The sequence below is a fragment of the Brassica rapa genome, chromosome A07, assembly GCF_000309985.2.
Source record: "Brassica rapa cultivar Chiifu-401-42 chromosome A07, CAAS_Brap_v3.01, whole genome shotgun sequence".
Taxonomy (NCBI): domain Eukaryota; kingdom Viridiplantae; phylum Streptophyta; class Magnoliopsida; order Brassicales; family Brassicaceae; genus Brassica; species Brassica rapa.
In genome coordinates, this window is record NC_024801.2 from 25,284,148 (window position 1) to 25,306,476 (window position 22,329).

General features: G+C 37.0%; 4 protein-coding genes and 1 long non-coding RNA gene across 7 annotated transcripts; 3 read left to right on the forward strand and 2 right to left on the reverse strand.

Moving 5' to 3' along the window:
- Positions 1–68: 68 nt before the first annotated feature.
- LOC103832253 (putative F-box protein At3g17500) lies at positions 69–1,406 on the forward strand. The gene is made up of 2 exons (XM_009108227.2): positions 69–1,097; positions 1,401–1,406. The coding sequence occupies exons 1-2, from the start codon at positions 69–71 to the stop codon at positions 1,404–1,406; spliced, it is 1,035 nt and encodes a 344-aa protein (XP_009106475.2).
- A 206-nt stretch (positions 1,407–1,612) lies between these two features.
- Positions 1,613–4,739, reverse strand: LOC103831654 (SUN domain-containing protein 4). 3 transcript variants are annotated; one of them, XM_009107553.3, is made up of 3 exons: positions 3,756–4,739; positions 3,383–3,597; positions 1,613–3,277 (listed from the first exon to the last, which is right to left on the reverse strand). In XM_009107553.3, exons 2-3 carry the CDS (start codon positions 3,537–3,539, stop codon positions 1,755–1,757), a joined length of 1,680 nt encoding a protein of 559 aa, XP_009105801.1. In that variant the 5' UTR covers positions 3,540–3,597; positions 3,756–4,739; the 3' UTR covers positions 1,613–1,754. The 3 variants fall into 3 exon arrangements, with proteins under 3 accessions (XP_009105801.1, XP_033130227.1, XP_009105799.1); XM_033274336.1 differs by having other exon boundaries at positions 3,374–3,599; positions 3,798–4,738; XM_009107551.3 differs by having other exon boundaries at positions 3,374–3,597; positions 3,756–4,737.
- A 2,261-nt stretch (positions 4,740–7,000) lies between these two features.
- Positions 7,001–9,634, reverse strand: LOC103831659 (endoglucanase 9). Its single transcript, XM_009107558.3, has 5 exons — positions 9,387–9,634; positions 8,806–9,309; positions 8,576–8,725; positions 8,391–8,502; positions 7,001–8,324 (listed from the first exon to the last, which is right to left on the reverse strand). Exons 1-5 carry the CDS (start codon positions 9,579–9,581, stop codon positions 7,831–7,833), a joined length of 1,455 nt encoding a protein of 484 aa, XP_009105806.2. The 5' UTR covers positions 9,582–9,634; the 3' UTR covers positions 7,001–7,830.
- LOC117126458 lies at positions 9,128–11,103 on the forward strand. The gene is made up of 2 exons (XR_004449042.1): positions 9,128–9,298; positions 9,380–11,103. It is a non-coding gene; the product is annotated as an uncharacterized LOC117126458 (long non-coding RNA).
- Positions 11,104–14,272: 3,169 nt separating this feature from the next.
- Positions 14,273–22,311, forward strand: LOC103832254 (retrovirus-related Pol polyprotein from transposon TNT 1-94). Its single transcript, XM_033276043.1, has 2 exons — positions 14,273–17,942; positions 21,023–22,311. Exons 1-2 carry the CDS (start codon positions 14,273–14,275, stop codon positions 21,871–21,873), a joined length of 4,521 nt encoding a protein of 1,506 aa, XP_033131934.1. The 3' UTR covers positions 21,874–22,311.
- Positions 22,312–22,329: the final 18 nt, after the last annotated feature.

Consider the following 22,329-nt stretch of genomic DNA (forward strand, 5'->3'; position numbering starts at 1 on the left):
TAACAGAAGTTCTTCAATTTCGAAGAAACCTAGCTACCTCGCGCCTTCTTCTAATCCATTGGGTGATGATGACAAGAGAGGCATTGAGATTGCTCGATCTTCCATGGGATTTGGTACTTGAGATACTCTCTAGAGTTCCGGCTACATCTCTGGGACGATTAAGTTTTACTTGCAAGCGATGGAACGCTCTATTCAAAGATCACGAGTTCATCAAGAAGCACTTGGATAAAGCAGCAAAACAGTGTATGGTTCTCATGTCGGGTAATTCACGGAAGGTTTATTCAATGAATGTAAATCTCGATGGGATTCACGACAACTTTGTTGATCCACAAACGTTGCTTAACCTCAAAGATTTCCACAGTCCGAAACAATTCAACATATATAATATCTTTCACTGCGACGGGTTATTGTTATGCATAACATGGGGCGTAAGACTCGTGGTTTGGAACCCTTGTACTGGCCAAATCAGGTGGATCCCATTCTGTGGTCGTTACAAGGATCACACGGAGTTTGCTCTTGGATACGAAAATAACAAGTCTTGCCAAACCTATAAAATCTTGAGAAGCAGCTGGGATTTTTATGCCGCACAACCTCAAGATGTTGACTGTGGAATCTATGATTTTGAGTCTCATTCTTGGAAGGATCTTAATGACGTGTTTCCCAAGAACTGCAGAAAATTACTATCAAAGGCAGTGTCTTTGAAGGGGAATATTTATTGGGTTGCCAATAAAAATGATGAAGAAGATTTCTTACTTAGTTTCGATTTTTCAACAGAGAAGTATAGGTGTTTATCTATTAGTTTTTCGAGTGTCGATGGTGATTTTGTTCCTACAACTCTCTCAGTTGTTAAAGAAGAACGACTGGCGGTATTGTATAGCAGCTATTCTCATCCAACAAAGATTGAGATATGGATGACGGCACATGATAAGATTGATCAGGCCAGACTTGTCTCGTGGAGTAAATTTTTATCACTAGAACTAGATGAGAATAATCCTCAGATAGATCTTTCAACTGACATAACTTTCTTTATCGACGAGGAGAAGAAAGCGGCCGTGTTATGCGATGTGGAATATTTTAATAAGAGGGATACGGGCATGGTATACATTGTTGGAGAGGACAATCGGTTCATGAAAATACCCGTAGGAACAAATAGTTCGGGTCCAGTTATTTACAATTATGTTCCAAGCTTGGTTCAAATCCAACAGGGTGGAGTAATGACACGAGAACGAAAAAGGAAAAACAGACATTAGTAGGTATAAACCACCGAAAAGGATTTTTCACTGTTGAATGTTTTGGGTTGATCTTTACATTATATACATCTTCGGATATTTAATCTTTTTAAAGTTTTTAATTCTGTGGACTTTGTCTTAAACTAGTGTTTTGGTTTTGACTGTTTACAGTTTTGAATGTTTTATATTGTCTGCCAAAAAAAAAAAATTCTTCTAGGATCAATAAACACCAAAGATAGATGCAAATAGTCAAACCTCCAAAATTTGTTTAACAACTTGATTGTCTAAAAATTGTTTTTTTCAGAAACAAAATCCAAAAACTATTTCAAAATCTATAAACAATCAACCTCCAAAATTTATCATACGAATTGGCATAAGAGAACCATAGTAACTAGCAAAAACCAATTGAACTGGAAATTTGAGCACAACAAAACTAATCATCATCTGAAGATGAATATTTTATTCGGTATAAGAAAAGACGCAACTACCTCCTCTACAATAAAAACTAGAACAAAACTGAAAAGCTCAAAGAGACAAAACAAACATAAGGAATGTAGAGCTTATCAACAACATCAGCCAAGCCAAGCTACCAGTCATCTCTGCTCGACCGATACCCTTACCAAGAAGCACAGCTACAACCGCGATAGCCCCAAACCCAACACAGATGGTGAACACAGCAACACCTTTCTTCTCCATCCACTCCATTCTTTCCAACACTAGCTCCAACCTCTCTTTCACTTTCTCCTTCTCCTTCTCGCCCTTCTCAATCTCTATCTCTACTCTACTTCGCCACTCTCTCATCTCCATTGCTTCCTCCTTAATCTTCTCTTCACTCTCCTTCATTCTATCTACCTCTAGCCTCATCTTCGCCACCTCCTCCTCTCTCTTGCTCGCCTCCTGATCAATCTCCTTGAATATATTACCGTATCTAGAACTCATTTCCTCCAAGTAACTCTCCAGCACTGACAAGCTCAAGTCCAGCGACCTTATCTTCTGCATCAGTATCTTCAACACCGTGTCCCCTGGCATCCTGCTCCCTGGTTGATGATGTTTTATCTCTTCCACCACATCTGGCAGCTTTTTTCTCTCATTCGATACTTCAACCGCACTCTCTGGTGAGGTTTCTTCTTCCTTCTCCTTTTGTTTACTCATGTCGTCATCGCTCTCCTTCTTCTCTTTTTGTTCTTCTTGAGGTCTCGCTATGTTTTTGTCTTGGATAGATATCAAATCCTCTAGCATTCGTTCCACAGCGTCCACTCCATAAACTTCTAGTAAACTCAAGGTGCAATAAAACTCTGAACCGTAATGGCTTAGGAAACTTAGCTTTAGATATCTCACCCACTGTGGATCACCGAGTGTAAAGTTCTGCTCGTTCTTCATGTTTAAAGCTGTGAAGTTCCCCAGATGAACCCATGCATCAGTAGGATAAACCAAGGTTCCAAGAATCTCAAAGTCCTTGAGATTAGAAGAGTAATGCTCGAAATTTGCAATCTTGATTGTGTTCACCAACGTTTCTTCTGAAAGTTCTAAGACAACGAACTTCTCTTCAGTTGAACACGGGTTCCGTAGGTACTTGTCTTTGTCCCGGCTTATGATGCTTGTAGCTCCTTTTGCTTCCTTGTTACAAGACAATACCTTAGCTCCTTTTGAAGCTGCTGCGTAGTTGTACTCTTTCCCACCAGGCTCCATCCTGTGAGTCACGCCGCTGACTTGGCTAGACAAAGATTTGTCTGTGGAGTTGGACGGTCTGCTCTTGAACTCATCAAGGCCAAAGGGAACAGCACGAGAGAGATGATCAAGCTTTGAAGCATTCACTAGACCTGAATCATTATTAGTCATCTCACTTTGCTTCACAAAGTCACTGTCTTTGCCTTCTGTAACATTTGCTGCAACTGTGTTATTGACGTCTACTTGCTTTGATATAATGTGCACGTCTTTGATTCTTTCGGCTGAAGCTAAATCAAGAGTAGAATGAACTAAAGTAGAGTCTAGTGATGGTGCATCAACATGTCCAGCTGTCTCATTTGCACTAGCATCCTGTGGATCACCTGCAAATACCCACGAGTAAGATTTTAATACACATATTCATGAGTGTACGTTCTCTGAAAAGCAGATGTTAGCCAAATTAGGAGCTTAAAGGTTACCTTTCTCACCATTTCCATGGCTGATCCACAACGTGGAGAGCAAGAGAAGCCCCCAAATGAGGAAAACGAGAGACAAAGAAACTTTGTAGAGGCGGTTCCTTCCATTAGAAGCACTCTCAGAAGCTCTTCTTCTTCTAATCAGAAGAGCTTTCCGTGATCTTTGCATTTCACATCCAGTCAAGAATCAGATCACCAAACAAACACTAGATGGCCAGTGCAGACACCTGTCATCAAAGATACGTATCAGACACACAAAGGAATACAGAGCCTTATGGTTTCAAGAAGCTAAATTGAACAGAGAAGGAAGAGAACGACCCATAACAAGAGAAAAGGCAATTTCAAGATCCAATTGAGCGGAAAATAGTTGGAGTAAATAAAATACCTAAAGAGAGAATCGTAGAAAAAAAAGCCTTTTCAACGGGGCCGTCTCCGATGAGAATCCGGCGATCTACCTCAGTCTCTGCCAGTATGTTTTAAAAGCCGTTGTGGTGTAAAAAGGAAAGGAGAAGAGTCAAACAAAAGATTTTCAAACTGTAGAGTTGACAAGCACTCTGATCCGCGAAGACAATGGACAGAACAGAAGAGAGATTTAGAGATAGGTTTTATATATAGAAAAGAATTTAGGAACAATGTATATAAGATGATTGTTAGCGGTCCACAGTTTTTTTTTTTTTTGAATCTTGATTTATTTCTTTACTTTAAGGTTTCCTTAATATAGTTGCCTTCTAATCAAAATGATGTGCTTAGCTGTATACAGTTTTTTTTTTTAAATATCATTTTAAAAACGTCTTTATCTGTACGCTTTCTCCGCTGGATATTTTTCAAAAGAAAATTGGATAGATCCCCCCATGCATGAATATTTGAATATTTGATTTTCATTGCTTGAAATGACTGTTTTTATTTTTATTTCATTCTTGGATCTAACCTAGCTTTGAATCAAAAAATATACCATTGGCTTTGATTTTCATTACTACTAGGATTAAGACCTGCGCCTTGCGCAGGGTAAGTTTATTTGTATATATTATCGATAATTTATATATTTGATCATTTTATTTATACATATACAATATTTTTTGTTGTTATTATATAATTTATTATCGGATCAATTTTTATTAAAAATTATGGAACAAAATTATAATTAATTTATCATGGGCTGATCGGATTGGCCATTAAACAAATTATGACATAAAAACCTTATTTTTTTCATCGAACACATTCTTGAAAAAATGAACAGTATTGTTTCCACAGTTGAATTATTTTGACTTTTATCTTCCATATGGTTTTGAAAGCTTTCATATCAACCATCGAATTGATACATGTCATTTTTATATTTTTAGTCATATACTTAAGGAAAACTTACTTTTTTTGTAATTTAAATTCGTTTTAAAAAATTCAAAATATAACATATAAGAAAAAGTCTAACATATAAGAAAAATATAACATATAAGGTGTCATCATTTTTGTATTTTAAAAGTTGTTTTAAAAAAATATATATAACATATAAAGTTTCCTCATTTTTAAAATTTAAAGTCATTTTAAAAAATCAAAAATATAACATATAAGAAAAAATTTATTTTTTATTATATGGTTAATGTGATTGTTTTTTTAATAATATAAAATAAAACAAAAGTGAAGAAGAATGCAAAAAGTGTTATCAAATCTTTATTATTCATAATAATTAACTAGATACTGACCCGCCCTTTGAAAGGGCGGGTATTTTATCTATTAAAATGTCATTTTTCAATTTTAATATTATTTCTAATCAGATGAGGATGTGTTTCAATATTTTATTATCTAATATGGTTTTATTTTTATTAATTGTAATTCTAATTAGTGCGAGTATGTGTGAATAGTTTATTATCTAATATGGTTTTATTTTTATAAATTGTAATGTAATTTATGTGTTATTAGTAAAATTGTGTTTACACATATAGCACTGCAAATCCGTCGTTTGTTTAATTCTTAAATATATCATATATATTAATTTGTTTATTTCTTAAATGTATAATCTCAACTTAAAAATAAAACATGCTTTTTATGATTCTAAGTATAGATATTTTACACAAATTGGCATAATGGGTTAATATATTTGTTTATCTCTTAAATGTATAATCCCTATATAAAAAAAATAAAACAATCTTTTTAATGATTTTCACTAAATATATTTTAAACAAAATGAGCTTAATGGGTTAACAATGGTTCAATTTGGACCTATCAAATGGGCTTTATATTTTTGTAGATCATTAAAGATATTAAAAATAGTAATGGTATGTTTTGTAATTTTTTAAAAAAGTCAGGGGCATAATCCTAAGAAGGATTCTGCTTTAATAGTATAGATTGTCATATATATGTAAATCATATTAGGTTTTCGTAGCTTTTATTTAAGGAAAGAATACACACTTCTTATATTTTAGGTTAATATAATGTTCTTTAGTGGACATTAAACAAATTATGACATAAAAACCTTATTTTTTTCATCGAACACATTCTTGAAAAAAGTGAACAGTATTGTTTCCACAGTTGAATTATTTTGACTTTTATCTTCCATATGGTTTTAAAAGCTTTCAGACCAACCATCGAATTGATACATGTCATTTTAATGTTTTTAATCATATACTTAAGAAAAACTTACATTTTTGTAATTTAAAGTCGTTTTAAAAAATTCAAAATATAACATATAAGAAAAAATCTAACATATAAGAAAAATGTAACATATAAGGTGTCCCCATTTTTGTACTTTAAAGCCGTTTAAAAAAAATAACATATAATGTTTCCTCATTTTTGTAATTTAAAGTCATTTTAAAAAATTCAAAATATAAGATATAAGAAAAAATCTATTTATTTTTATTATATGGTTAATGTGATTGTTTAATTTTTTAAATAATATAAAATTAAACAAAAATGAAGAATGATGCAAAAATTGTTATCAAATCTTTATTATTCATAATCATTAATTGCATTATATATGTAAATCATATTAGGTAATTCCGTAGCTTTTATTTAAGGAAAGAATATATACTTCTTATATTTTATGTTAATATAATGTTCTATAGTGTTATATAATTATAGAAAAACGGGACAACTTTAGATTGAACTATACTTTATATTAGGTGCTCTAGAATTCTTAGAAAATAGATTTAGAAGGCATTTAGATATGCCACATAAGCAAGGAGTCTTTTTTAATTAATACAAAATTAAGGTTACATCTTTTCAAATGCTTCTCAATTAATATATAGGGGATTAGACTATACACCTCGACAAACCAAATTACTATATCCAATATTCCGGTTCACTTCACTTTCTTCCTTACCAAGAAAAGCAATCATGTGCTTTGCGAAAACTCTATTAAGCTTAGACCATTTTTCTCAAATCACTATTATCATAGGGAATTAAGAATGTAGGTTAAAGTTTTAAACCGTGTCTAAGTCTTTTTTTTTCGAAAAAGGGCTTACTAGGTTATTCACTATTTTTTGCTTTCTTTTCTGGTCGCACCACCATTATTTCAATTCAAACTATTGAAAAAAAAAACAAATTAAAAGAAAAAGAAATCTTTATGAATATGGCATCTCAACGTGTGGTTCAAATGCAACGATGTCGGTGTTGAAATGTCATTTCGTTTGTGTGTTAAGTATTACATACAAATTTTCAATAATTCTTTTTAATCGATCTTATGCAAATTTGTGTGTGTTGGTTTACATAAAAGAAATTGTTCTTTAAAAAAAATCGTGTGTCTTCCAGATTCAAATCAGCAAGAAAGGATTTACGATTTACTTTCAAAAACACTGTTATTGCTACACTGTACATAACCAATAAAAATAGTATAAAATGCTTGGTCGACTAAATTTTGAAATGAATAGAAAACTAATGAAAACGGTAGAGAAGGAGAATGACGGTCGGAATCACGGAGATGGGCCCCATGAGGCTGACTAATGATTGAGTAACTACGTGGCATTAACAGAGCCAGCTTGGATTGTTCCCTTCTTTTACGACACCTGGCGGGTTACTCTGCGTCGACCTCGCCTTGGCCGACCTCACACAGTCACACTAGTATTTCTATAAATTTTATCTTTTCGGGTTCTAATATTATATAGATATTTAAAAAATGAAGTCTTTTTCAAAACGAAAAAAACCGCAAAACTAATTTCAATAATGTAGAAGTCAATACTAATTTCATGCAGCTAAGCTACACGTCGTGCTAATTTTGAGGCATTAGCTATTGACGCTTAGATTTAATGTATATAAATATAAATATACTCCAAACCAATAATCACAAGACCACGAGTAGAATTTCTTCCTGGCCCATTAATATATCATATTTGGGTCTTAGCCCATTAAGAGTTGTATATTTTAAATTACGTGTCCCTTACTTGAGTTTCACGTTAGGCTTGTGCCAACGGATCTAACTATAAAACAAAAGGAACTACACACACCGGAGAAATGACGTGGCAGATCCGATTTCAAGCCGATCTACCGGAGGCGAAGTACGCCAAAGGTCCGACGAACGCCGCGTTGATGTAAGTCGCCGGCTCGGAGTGACTATAATCATCCCTCTGATCCGGATACCCGTCGCTCTGATTCGGCCCTCCCACGATCGCTCCCGTGAGAACGTTAGGGTTAGGGTTCTGACTGTAGAACGATTGAAACCCGCCGTTGCATCCCAAAGGTTTCGAGAGAAGCGCGTGCGAAGGGAGAGACGACGCTCTGTGGTGGATCCTCTTCGGGAAGCTTTGCCCGAATCCGACCATGTACGACATCTTGATCGGATTCTCTCCGAGGATGTAGTCCACTTGCTGCTTCGATACGCTTAACAGTGCGTTGGGGACGATGACGGAGCTTCCGCAGTCGAAGGTGTGACGTGTCGCTTTCATGTATTTTGCGTAGGTTGTGAGGAGGAATGTGATGGCTGTTACGTATTGGAGATTGCTCTGTGGTAGCTTGTACATTAGTCCTCCTGTTGATAACGTTTTAGAGAGTTAGATTGATTAGGATTAGTGATTGTGACTAAGCTTTGCTTTACCTTGAGTGTATTGTGTAGAGGAAGAGGGAGAGTTTGGGAGGATCTTGCACATGAAATTCTCAGCTGATTGTTTGTATTGTTCAAAGTTGCTGTCTTTGTTAAGTAATGCTCTCTGTTAAAAAAAGTAACAAGCTTTGTTGTGAGTTGATGAGTCTAATAGTGAGAATTGTAATAGTTAGACGCACCCGTGAGAGAAGAACATAGGCGCCAGCGTATTTGTTGTCCCAGCTGAAGATGTCAGGCTGATCTCCACTTCCTAGAGATTTTATTAAGTTTTCGTAATACGGGTTGTTGGTTGCTCTCAGTAGCCACGCAGCACCCCACATCAGCTCGTCCTGTTATCATAAATTCACATTTTAGTATTGAGGATCCAATGTAGCAAGTAAAGGAGTTTCAGGGGATAAGAGAAGCAGACCTTGTAACCAGAGTAAGAGCAGTAGAAAGGACAGACAGATGAAGAGAGGGAATCACTGTAAGCGCCTCTGTACTGAATAGCAAACTGCATCACGTTCTTAGCTGTCGCCAGCAGCAAGCGCGAGTACTTAGGATCAGCTTTCCTGAAAACCATAGAAGCTGCGGCCAGAGCTGCTGCGGTTTCAGCAGCTACGTCAGAGCCAGGGTTAGACGAGGAAACAGAGTAGACTGTACGAGGCGTGTCCATGTCTTCAGGACGTTCCCAGCATTTGTGATCAACGTTAGGATCTCCTACCCCAACATAAAGCTTCCCCGGAGTGGCTCTAGCACATTTCAGGAGATAGTCAGTTCCCCAACGGATGTTCTCACGTGCGTTTTTGAGCTCAGGACCCATCCGCTTACCGTACTCAAGCGTGCTCCATGAAAGCATAGTGGTGGTAAACGCCATTGGGAAGTTGAACTTGATGTTATCTCCCGCGTCGTAATACCCACCAGTTAAGTCCACCTGCAATATTCACATTAGCTTAGTTATCAGTTGTTACTTGACATAGCTATAACTTGTATAATGGTTTGAGGGTGTACATGAGCGGTTGAACCATCAGAAAGGCCGGAGCTAGCCCTCCAGGAGACTTGCTGGTCTCTAGGGAGACGACCTGATCGCTGACCTTGGAAGAAGAGCAATGACTTGGAGAGTGCTTCTCTGTAATTTGGATTAGCTTCAACATTTCTCGTGAGAATAGGCGAGGAAAGGAGAACTAAAAAGAACAGAGAAGTCATTGTCCAAAGACGGAGAAGTTGAGTACTTTATGAGTTTTGAGGTACGAATCTATGATGTGAAGGTCCACATATTTATATACAGGGAAAGTGTGAGAGAGAGGGATTTGATCCGGCGCTGATGGAAGCGATGAATACGGCTTTTTGGGAGAAAGTGGCCTTAATTAACCTTAATTTCTCCAATCTAAACCTTTTTCTGGTTAAATTGTTAGATTAATTTATCCGACCAAGTCCCCTTTTTCTTTATCTGTCTACTGATTACCTTATATGTTTATCCATTTAAATTCCTCTTTTTAATGTCAGCTGAATGTTTTCGTAAAATGTTGAAAAATAGAGAATTTTATGACGGAAAATGGAATAAAACTAGGTTTGCCATTAGTAGGAAATGGAATTAAGGCTTAACGGTCTCCTGTTTCCTAAGAAGCAAGTAGTAGTATTTGTTTAAAAACCGGTACATGAATTACGGAAATATTTGATCAAAAAAAAAAAAAAAAATTACGGAAATATAAACGCACGTTAAGACTTTGCGTCTGCCTGAACGTTACACTGTGATGGTCAAAAGCCAAATTCAAAAGTGGGGTTGTTTAATAAGATTATTGATTTTAGGGAGATTTGTGAAGTAAAGTATTATATCATTATATTGTTTGATACTGTATATTTTTTGATAATAATAAAGAGGCTATTGACCCGTAGATCTGAATATTTCGTTAGAACGAAGTTTAAACCATATAATTTAATATCTAGTAGGGGAGTATATTTCTCCTGAACATGAGCAGCCTTATATTACAAAATGATAGTATAACCAGTGCTATATCTGTTATTTTTATATGATGCTTAGAGCAACCACAACGCTGTATTTATCGAATCCTTAAGCCCAAATTCTTATGGGTTTTCGATTTTAATAATAATAAATGGGCTCGGGTTAAGAAGGATTAATCCTTATGGAAGAGGTTTTCGATACCCAATCCTTATCGACGTGGCAAACGAAGCCGGTATAATCTCGAGTTATTTTGTCGTCAAAAAATCATTCGGTCACGAAAAAAAAAAGTTCTGATTCCTCGTAAGGCGATTCCGATCCTCGGTGTAGATCAGCTAAAATCAGTGGCTTCCTCTCTTGATTCGTAGGTTTATTCGATTAGGGTTTCTTCTTGGGGAGCTTGCATGTCGATTTCAATGTGATTTCGATTTAATTGAAAATATTTGGAACAAATTTGGGGATGAAAATTAATAATTATTGTAATTTTATATGTTTAATCATGTAATAAATAAATATAAAAAAATTATCTTATTTTTCCATGTTTTAAAATTTATTAATTTTTTATTCTTACGGATTCCATTCCTGGTAACACCATTGGACATACAAATTTTATTAGAATCCTAAACTCTTAAAAAAAAAATAGTAAAATATATATTTAAAGACTCCAATAGTGGAAACACCATTGGAGATGCTCTTACATTATATTTTCACTTTTATAAAAAGAAAATCAGAAGAGACTCAAGTTATACTACCATTTATGAAATAAAATATTTTGAAAACATTACTTAAATTGTTACATCACATGTTCACTTTGTATTTAATTATTTTGATGTTTACTTACCGCTTAGTAATTTTTTTATATGGTTAGTGTTAGTTCCCAGGCCACTAAAATGAGGATAACTGGATATTAGGGAGCTAGATACTATGTTCATATGTTGCTTTTAGGGTATAGTTAGGTAGTTTATAGTTAAATTAGGTTAGGGTTTAAAGGGATTTTAAACTTAAAAAGAGGAGACAAAAGATAAGAATAGGAGGAAGCGTGAATGGCGCCAAGATAACGGCGCCGAGTCTTGGGACTTAATCAAAAGAATGTTTAGTGTAATGGAGACGAAATTGATACCTTAAGTTCCTCTTTTTATGTATGTTAATCATTAATTTATTCATCGACCTTCCCTCTTTTTTCCTGGGAGTGTTTGTGTAATAACAAAAGCGAATAAAAAGGGGACAAGGTGTCTGCTCGATGTTGTTACAATGATTATTGTTACGGGGATATATGATCTCTTTACCACGGTTTATGCAGAGACGCGTGATGAAAGAGTAATGTGTTATTAGTAATTGTAATCATTCGTTGTCACTAATAGGATTCGAATTCTATATCGTTATACTTATACATTTTCCTCATGTAAAAGATAAAGGGGTTGCATGAGACTAATGGAAGATGAGATTTTGAAACTAAGCAACAACTTTTGTCCCTCACACATACTCAATCTTCCCCCTATGGCCCTACGTACCCAGTGATACAACACGAAGATTTTTATTGGTTTTCTAACACCCATGATTTTATACTTGCTAAAAGGTGTTTCTTTACCTTCTTCCCAAGACAAATTATAAAGTTTATACGATAAGGAAATTATAAATCAATTTTGTAATTATTTTTTTGTAATCTGTCTGTGCTTATTGATTTCCGTTATAAAAATATAATGTGATGCTACTGGTAGTTCATAATAATGGGCTTTCAAATGTCAAATAAACAAAAAATCAGTTTGGAAACCAACAGCGCGTAGTCTCGTCTCTTGCTTGACTCGTGAGACAAATTACCATACGATTTTCAGATGGACATAGTGTATGGATTTGTGAAGAACAAGTTGGATAAATAAATGGTAGAAAGAATGCAAAGTTTGTGATTCTTTGTTGATTTGACTCTTGATGGTGCATTTGTTTTTGAGTTTCTCTTTGAATGGTTCACAGAAAACACAAACCGGTTGTATTTAAAGGACTGAAGGAAAACTGAAGTTGATTGTTTAGTTAATAATGGTTTTGTGTGGAAGTTTTTGAGGTCGGTCAATTACCTCATTTCATTGACAAGAGGGAGCTGAAGACTTCGAGAAGTCAATCGAATCCACCGACGAGTTGACGTAAGACTTTCTAAGTACATTCCCACTAAGGAGTTTCTTCTTCTTAAGAGAGCGAGTGGAGGAGCATACAACATAGAGGTGTCAAATGGGCGGGCCGTCCAATGGTTGCCCATATCCATATACAAACGGGTTTAATATGGACAAACCTATTTTTCCCATTAGTTTTTATTGGACAAAATGTGGAAGACCATTAAGAAAATGGTCTTTATTGGTTTTGGGCTTTATGGACGTGGACTATCCAATGATCACAAAACTTAAGGCTTATAAAATTTAAGTTTTTCCGCTAAACTCGTAAAATCGATTTTTTCGCTTAAATTTTAATATCAAATTTTCCCGTCAGAACCAGAAAATCGAGTTTTTCTTCAAAACGCAAAATCGAATTTTCCCGCCAAAACCGAAAAATCGAGTTTTTCTGCCAAAACCGCAAAATCGATTTTTCTCGCCAAAACCGAAATTGTTGTACTTATGAACTTATGTATTATTGTACTTATGAATTTATGGATGAATTTTAATTTTATGAACTTGTATATGTAATTGTATGCTTATAAATTAAAATTTTCTTATATGGTCATTATAGACCCCATGGCAAAACCGAAAAATCGAGTTTTTCTGCCAAAATCAGAAAATCGAGTTTTCCGCCAAAACCGCAAAAATGAGTTTTTTCCGCCAAAACTGAAAAATCGAGTTTTTCCGTCAAAACTGCAAAATCGAGTTTTTCCGTCAAAACTGCAAAATCGAGTTTTTCCGTCAAAACTGCAAAATCGAGTTTTTCCGCCAAAACTGCAAAATCAATTTTTCCCACCAAAACCGTAATTGTTGTATTTATGAACTTATGTATTGTTGTACTTTTGAATTTATGGATGAATTTTAATTTTATGAACTTTTATATATAATTGTATGCTTATAAATTAAAATTTAAAATTTTCTTATATGGTCATTATGGACCCCATGGCAGCCCATAAAAATATGGGTGTTAGTGGGTATGGTCTTTAATGGACATGGTTCTTAATGGACATGATCACTTTGCTGTCCACAAACAATGAATGGACAAATGGATATGGACTAATGGACATGGGCTCGCCCAGTTTACAGCTCTAATACAACATAACACATTACTTACAACAGAACCTCAGAAACAAAGAAATACGATGATGACTCGAAGCCACTGTAATTGCTTTATTACCATCTTTTTCACCCTCCTACTTCACACTCTTGCTTCTCCTCCGCACCACTTTTGCAAGCTGTGAGGCTTGTGTCTCTTGGGCCATCTGGTGGGCTGCTTATGGGCTTCGGTTTTAGACCTGAAACAAGACATAAAGAATATGGGTTAAGTCTAAGTATTCCTTATAGCTTTAGGATATATGTTATTCCTTATACAACAAGGATTAACATGATTAGGTCTAGTATAAATAGAGGTCTCTACTCAAAGTTGTAAGACACAGAAACATAAAACTCTCTAAAGCATAGAACACGCAACTAGTGCGAAGCTTGTAACGTTTTCGATTCATAGTGATATAGAGTTTGTCTCCGGTTTGGAGAGGACTCGCCCAACATATTGTTGTGTCGATTTACTTGTTACAAGAAACAGCCAAGGTCGTTTCTCGACAAGTGGTATCAGAGCTTAGGCTAAACAGAGATCCTAGTTACAGAGATTCGAGGGCAAGATTCAATAAACAAGCAAGGAGAATTCTTATCTGGTGCGGAGAAGAAGACTCAGCTCGTTGGTGATTGAAGCTTGAAGACTACGGCGTGTTACAGCAACCTGCAAACAAAGGAAAATAAGTTTACAGGTTATAAGAAAGATGGAAGCAATTTCAAAGAAATTTGAAGTGGAAAAATTCGATGGCAAAGGTGATTTTGGTCTATGGAAATATAAGATGCTGTGTCAGCTAGAGATCTTTGGTTTGGGGTCTGTTCTTAAGGAGAAAACTCCTTCTACGGATGATGAAGGTGAAGAACAGAAAGATGAAAAACCTGATCCTAAGGAGCAAGACCGGGAATTGCGTGTAAAGAATCTGATCAGTTTGTGTCTATCTGACCTTATTCTACGCAAGGTTATGCAAGAGCCTACAGCACTGGCTATGTGGAAGGCTCTAGAAGCTGAGTATCAGACCAAGACATTACCCAATCGAATCTACATGAAGCAGAGATATGCAGGTTTTAGAATGGAAGAGCACAAGTCCATTGAGGAAAATATGGATGTGTTTCTGAAACTTGTGGCTGATCTAGCAAGTCTGGATATCAAGATCAGTGAAGAAGATCAAGCAATTCAGATCTTAACCAGCTTGCCCAAGCAATACGAGTCTCTCGTTGATGCATTAAAATACGGCAGCGGCAAAGAGATTTTAACGGTTCGTGATGTTACAAGCTCAGCTTATTCTAAGGAAGTAGAATTAAGAGAGAAGGGACTTCTCAACAAGTCCAAAGGTAACTCGGAGGGGTTGTTTGCTGGCGACAACAGAGGCAGAGGGGAGAAGAAGAGCGATAAAACTTGGAGAGCTAGATCTAAAAGCAATAACAGATCAAAATCAAGACCTAAGTTCTCTAAAGAATGTTGGACGTGTGGCAAGGAAGGACATTTTAAAAAGCAGTGTCCAGAAAGAAAGAAGCCATCAAATTCGGTCAACATAGCAGAAGAGAAGGAGGAACCATTGGTATTAGTGGCTAGCCAGCAAGCTACTAAGGACGAGTGGGTACTTGATTCTGGCTGTACATTTCATATCACCCCAAATAAAGATGTCTTATTTGATCTTGAAGACATAGAAGGAGGAAAGGTTTTGATGGGAAATAACACTATCAGCGAGATTAAAGGGATCGGGAAAATCAGGATCATGAATGATGATGGATCAAGCGTGATTCTCACTGATGTTCGTTACATGCCTACAATGGGCAGAAACCTTATCTCCTACGGTTTATTGGAGAAGATGGGATGCAGATACGAAGGCAAAGACTTCATGGTGCAGTTTTACAAAGGAGATAAGAAGGTTATTTCTGGAAAATACTGTGATGGTCTGTACTACTTACAAGGGACAGTATTGGATGGTGAAGCTGCAGTCGCAAGGCCTGATATCGATTTGACTAAAAGGTGGCACTCTAGGCTTGGACATATGAGTCTAAAGGGCATGAATATTTTAGTCAAAGACGGATATTTAAACGCAAAGGATGTGAAGACGTTAGAGTTTTGCGAGAATTGCGTTTTGGGTAAAGCACACAAGCTAAGCTTTCCAAAAGGCAAGCACACGTCTAAGGAAGTCCTAGAGTACATCCATTCAGATTTATGGGGTTCACCTTCGGTGGTAGAGAGTCTCGGAGGATGTTTCTACTTTGTTACATTCATTGATGATTTTTCTAGGAAAGTTTGGATCTATTTCCTAAAATCAAAAAATGAAGTGTTTCAAAACTTCAAGGAATGGAAAACATGCGTGGAAACTGAGACAGGAAAGAAGGTGAAGTGTCTTAGGACGGATAACGGATTAGAGTTCTGCAATACACAGATGGACACATTGTGTAAAGAAGCAGGGATTAAAAGACACAGAACATGCGTCTATACTCCACAGCAAAACGGAGTATCAGAACGCATGAACCGTACGATTATGGAGAAGGTGAGATGTATGTTGACAGAGGCAGGCTTAGAGCAAAAGTTCTGGGCAGAAGCGGCTTCTACAGCTGTCTACTTAATCAATCGATCTCCCAGTACAGCTATTAACTTCAAACTACCGGCAGAGGTGTGGTCTGGAACCAAAACAGACTTAAATCACCTAAGGAAGTTCGGGTGTACAGCTTATGTTCACGTGACTCAAGCCAAAACCAGTCCAAGGGCGATGAAAGGAGTTTTCATGGGATATCCAGACGGGACTAAAGGTTATCGAGTTTGGTTACCAGAAGAACTAAGATGTACAGTGAGCAGAAACGTGATTTTCAATGAGGAAGAGATGTTTAAAGACATTAAAGGAGTCAGCGAGAAGAAGAGGAAAACAAAAAAGGTAACGTTCAATCCTGTGCTGATTCAAGGACCTTCAAACACAACTACAGACACTGAAACAGAGGATACAGTTCAAGGTGGAGTTTCTCCAGCATCAGAAAACTCGGAACCTGAATCTTCAAGCTCAGAAAGTGAAGAAGTTGTGGGAACTCAACAGGAAAATCTAGACAACTACATTCTTGCTAGAGATAGAATCAGGAGAGAAGTAAAGAAACCTTCTAGGTTTGATGATTCAGATTGCGTGGCTTATGCTCTAGCTACAGCAGAAGAAATAAATAAGGATGAGCCGAAATCCTATTTGGAAGCAAGAAGGAGTAAGAGCTGGAAGTTATGGAACGAGGGAATGCAAGAAGAGATGGATTCGTTGGAGAAAAATCAGACTTGGAAACTGGTTGAGAAACCAGAGAAAAAGAAGATTATTGGCAGCAAGTGGGTTTTCAAGCTGAAAGAAGGCATTCCTGGAGTAGAGAAGCCGAGATACAAAGCTAGATTAGTAGCTAAAGGGTTTTCACAAGTTGAAGGGATCGACTACACAGAGGTGTTTGCACCAGTGGTGAAACACGTGTCGATTAGAATTATGCTGTCACTTGTTGCAAATTATGATCTTGATTTGGAACAACTAGACGTGAAAACGGCTTTCCTGTACGGAACGTTAGACGAAGAGATTTATATGGCACAGCCAGAAGGTTTCGTTGAGGAGGGAAAAGAAGATCAAGTTTGTCTCCTGTTGAAATCCCTTTACGGATTAAAACAGTCACCAAGACAGTGGAATAGGAGATTTGATAGCTTCATGAAACAACAAGGCTTCGAAAGAAGTGCATATGATCCTTGTGTCTACATGAAAGGTTCAGACTCATCTCATATGGTTTATCTCTTGATCTATGTTGATGACATGCTCATAGCATCTAAGGATTCTAAAGAAATTAAAAGAATCAAAGATAGCTTGAAGAGAGAGTTTGAGATGAAGGACCTTGGAGCAGCTTCAAGAATACTTGGAATGGATATTATTAGAGACAGGAAGAAAGGAACTCTAAAACTATCACAAGGGAAGTATCTACAGAAGGTGCTGGAAACTTTTAACATGGCAGAGAGCAAAGCTGTGGTTACTCCTATCGGACCACAATTCAAGCTTAAAAGTTTGACACAAAAAGAAGAGCACGAGGAAGCAAGGTTCATGAATGTGATTCCATACGCATCAGCCGTTGGAAGTTTAATGTATGCAATGGTGGGATCTAGACCAGGCTTATGTTTCGCAGTGGGCTTAATCAGCCGTTATATGAGCAAGCCAGGAAGAATACACTGGGAAGCTGTTAAGTGGGTGATGAGATATCTTAAAGGAGCTCTAGATTCAGATCTATTGTTTACTAAAGGAGAAGATTTCAAAGTACGAGGATTCTGTGACGCAGACTACGCAACCGATTTGGACAGAAGAAGATCCGTGACAGGATATGTGTTTCAAGTCGGAGGCAACACAATAAGCTGGAGATCAGGTCTCCAACATATTGTCGCACTATCAACGACAGAATCAGAATACATGGCATTAGCCGAAGCTTTTAAAGAAGCATTATGGCTTAAGGGGTTTGTTAGTGAATTGGGATTCAAGCAAGATGATGTGAGAGTGTTTTCAGATTCACAGAGTGCTATACACTTAGCTAAGAATGGAGGATTCCATGAAAGGACTAAGCATATAGATACTAGACTACACTTTATGAGAGACGTAATTGAGGCTGGCGATGTTACGGTTCACAAGATTCACACATCTATCAACCCTGCAGATTTTCTAACTAAGTGTGTACCTGGACAGAAGTTCGAGACATGCTTGGAGATCCTCAAGGTTCTGCCTTAGAAGGTCTCGTGTGGCTGCAGGTGACAATGCTGTCGAGTTGATCACCTCGCGGAAAAGCCACAAAAGAAAATATCAGTTTCAGGAAAAGTAAACTGATGGTTCGACAGGGTTATTAAAAAAGCTCAGGAAGAAGATGAATTTGAGTGTAGAAGATTACCTTTGAAGAATGATGGGTGTAGACAGAAGCTGTCTATGAAAAGAATCTGCAAAAATTATTCAGGAAATACTAGTCAAAGAATCTTTTATGCAGAGGTTAAACTTCAAACAGAAGCTGGGAAAAATCATTATAAAGAGAAGAATCAGAAGCTCTACCTGAAGACGTGGGGTTGTGGCAAGGAAACGTCTGCAACACAGTTGTGAACGAAAAAAAAAAAATTATTAATTCACAAGTTCAAAGCTCTTGGAAAAATTGAAAAAACAATTCAATTTGATTACCTTACGGAAGTAACGATGGTGAAGAGACGTCAACACCATGAGCTGTAACATTAAACAAGGAGATATGTTTAATTATTCAGAAAAAAAAAAAAAAAAAAAAAAAAAAAAAAAAAAAAAAAAAAAACTTCCATTACAGGGTGAGCTTAAGACACGTTCTTAAGGAAGCAAAAGAAGTCAAAAACAAAAGGAGTTACCTTTGGATTTTGACAATTCTGGTTTGATCTCGTACATGTCGTGAGGTAAGCAAAAGGAATTTTGCTACCGGAGAGTCACGAAAGTCAAAGGATGTGGCCAGATTCATCGAAGGGGCAATCTGGAAGAAATTGAAATCAAAAGGTTAGGGTTTATTCAAATGTCTAAGGAAACAGACAGAAGAAGAACGAACAGAACCTGGGATTTCAATGGCAGAGGCGGTGAGAGCAATCGCCGGTGAAGACGAGCGGCGATGAAGTCAGGATATTGTCTTGGTCACGGGGAATCGAAGGAGAGAGAGATTACAGCAAGGGCGAGGAGCAAGGATCGGAGAGAAGCATGCATCTCCGGTGACGACGGCGTCAAGGAACAGACGATCGTCGGAGAAGACGAAGCGGTGAGCTCGTCGAAGCTTCTGGTCGCCAAAGGAGAAAGAGAGAGAGACGGAGAAGTCGATAGTGAGGCCAAAGAGTCAAGGTGGAGAATGTGAGGCTTGTGTCTCTTGGGCCATCTGGTGGGCTGCTTATGGGCTTCGGTTTTAGACCTGAAACAAGACATAAAGAATATGGGTTAAGTCTAAGTATTCCTTATAGCTTTAGGATATATGTTATTCCTTATACAACAAGGATTAACATGATTAGGTCTAGTATAAATAGAGGTCTCTACTCAAAGTTGTAAGACACAGAAACATAAAACTCTCTAAAGCATAGAACACGCAACTAGTGCGAAGCTTGTAACGTTTTCGATTCATAGTGATATAGAGTTTGTCTCCGGTTTGGAGAGGACTCGCCCAACATATTGTTGTGTCGATTTACTTGTTACAAGAAACAGCCAAGGTCGTTTCTCTACACAAGCAGGACCAGAGGGATGCTCTTTTGGAATTCATAGCCGAGTTTCCAACTGGTGAGAGTTACACATGGAATAAGAGCAGTGATTGCTGTTTTTGGGAAGGTGTCACATGCAATCCTAGATCTGGACAGGTGATATCACTCGACCTTTCTTACACTCTTCTCAACAGCTCTTTAAAAACTAATAATAGTCTCTTTAGACTCCGATCTCTTCGTCACCTAAACCTCATGGATTGTAATCTTCAAGGAGAGATTCCTTCTTCACTAGGAAACCTTTCTCGTCTCGTTGAACTTGATCTTTGGGATAATCATTTGGTAGGTGAAGTTCCGGTTTCCATAGGAAATTTAAATGAGCTAAGGGTTTTGTCCCTTGGTGGCAACAAGTTAAGTGGCAATTTTCCTATTATTTTTGCCAATTTAACGAAGCTTTCCTTTTTTGGCCTCAACTTTAATAACTTCACATCCACGCTTCCAGTAAACATGAGTGAATTCATCAATTTGGAGTATTTCAATATCAATGAAAACTCATTTTTTGGACCTTTTCCTAAGTCCTTGTTCTTGAATCCTTTGTTAGAGTCTGTTGATTTGGGACGAAATCAGTTCACAGGACCTTTTGAATTTCCAAATACATCTTCACTATCATCTAAGCTTCAGTTTCTAAACCTTGCCAATAATAGATTCGATGGCCCAATCCCGGAATCCATATCAAAATTTCTGCACCTCAGCCAAATATATCTTAACCACAATAATTTCAGCGGGTCAATCCCTAGATCTCTATCAAAGTTAGCCAACCTCACAGATTTGCATCTTTCCAACAACATGTTGAAAGGTCGAGTACCAGGTTTCTTATGGAGATTGATAGCTGTGACACTTTCTCACAATTATTTCAGCAGTTTTGCAAACCCTTCAAAAGACCCACTTATTCAAATGTTGGATTTGAGTTCAAATTCATTCCAAGGACCATTCCCCCATTGGATATGCAAGCTCAAAAAGCTAAGCTTATTAGATTTGTCTAACAATCTCTTCAACGGGTCGATTCCTCCGTGCTTAAGGAATTCTACTGTTTCTCTTATAGACCTTATTCTTCGTAACAACAGTTTCAGTGGAATTATTCCAGATATATTTGCCGATGCTACCGAGTTACAATCATTCGATGTTAGTCGCAACCATCTAGAGGGAAGTTTTCCAAAGTCCTTGATCATTTGCAAAGCTTTGCAAATTGTGAATGTGGAAAACAACAAAATCAAAGACGAGTTTCCGTTTTGGTTGGGATCTTTGCCATCACTAAATGTTCTCATCCTCAGATCAAACGAGTTCTATGGGCCGTTGTATCATCGCCACATGTCCATTGGGTTTCAGAGTTTAAAGGTTATTGATGTTTCGCACAACGAATTCACTGGAACTCTCCCATCTCACTATTTTTCCAACTGGCGTGAAATGACCACATCAAGCGAAGAAATAGACCAGTACTATTTTGCCAGCATTGGTTATACAACACCTTGGAACACTTATCATACTATTTATTATGAATCTGTTTATCACTCGATGGAAATGGTGAATAAAGGAGTTGAAATGAATTTTGAGCGGATCCTAAAAGACTTCAGAGCCATTAATTTTTCTGGAAATAGAATTTCTGGCGAAATTCCTGAATCCATTAGCTGCTTAAAGAAACTACGACTTCTCAATTTGTCAAACAACAATTTCAGAAATGATATCCCACGATGCATGTCAAATTTGAAAAATCTTGAGACATTGGACCTCTCTAGTAATAACTTGTCAGGTCAAATACCTCAAGATCTTGGTAACCTCTCATTTCTATCATACATGAACTTCTCCCATAACCTTCTCGAAGGTCCAGTTCCACGAGGCACACAATTCCAAAGGCAAACATGCTCTTCGTTCCTGGACAATCCTGGACTCTTCGGGCTCGAAGAAATATGTCAACAAACCCATGTCCCCAATCCTACCTCCCATCAATCTGAGGAACTGTCAGAGGCAGAGGAACAAGTGTTCAACTGGATTGCAGCTGCAATAGCCTATGGACCTGGTTTATTATGTGGATTGGTTATGGGGCATATCTTCACTTCACACAATCAATAATGGTTCACAAAAAATTTTGGTCCAAGAAAACTCAAAGTCACCCACTTGCAATAAGCATTTCTAAGGAATATATTGTCCAATGTATTTTTTTTGTATTTGTGCTGAAATTTGTAGGCGTGTCCTCCAAAGAGTAGTTTGAGTTTGTTTGTAATTTTCTATTTAATGTTTGTGACACTATTTAGTGATATTCAAAATATGTATCTTTTGAAAATGTAATACGGGAACTTCCTCCGGGTCATATCTTAAATTTGCGGTAGCCTAGTGAAAAGTCTTCCCTTCTCTTATACACAGATATCACCATCCACTCGTGTTTCACTTGTATTAAACCGTAATGGTTTATATGTATAATTAGTAGTGCGGGGCTTTCATTTCCAATCTCACAAGAGAGTGCTATAAAATACAGCTCCTCTGATTCTGACAGGAGTTTGAAGGAGCAATTTTCCGCCACTGATACAA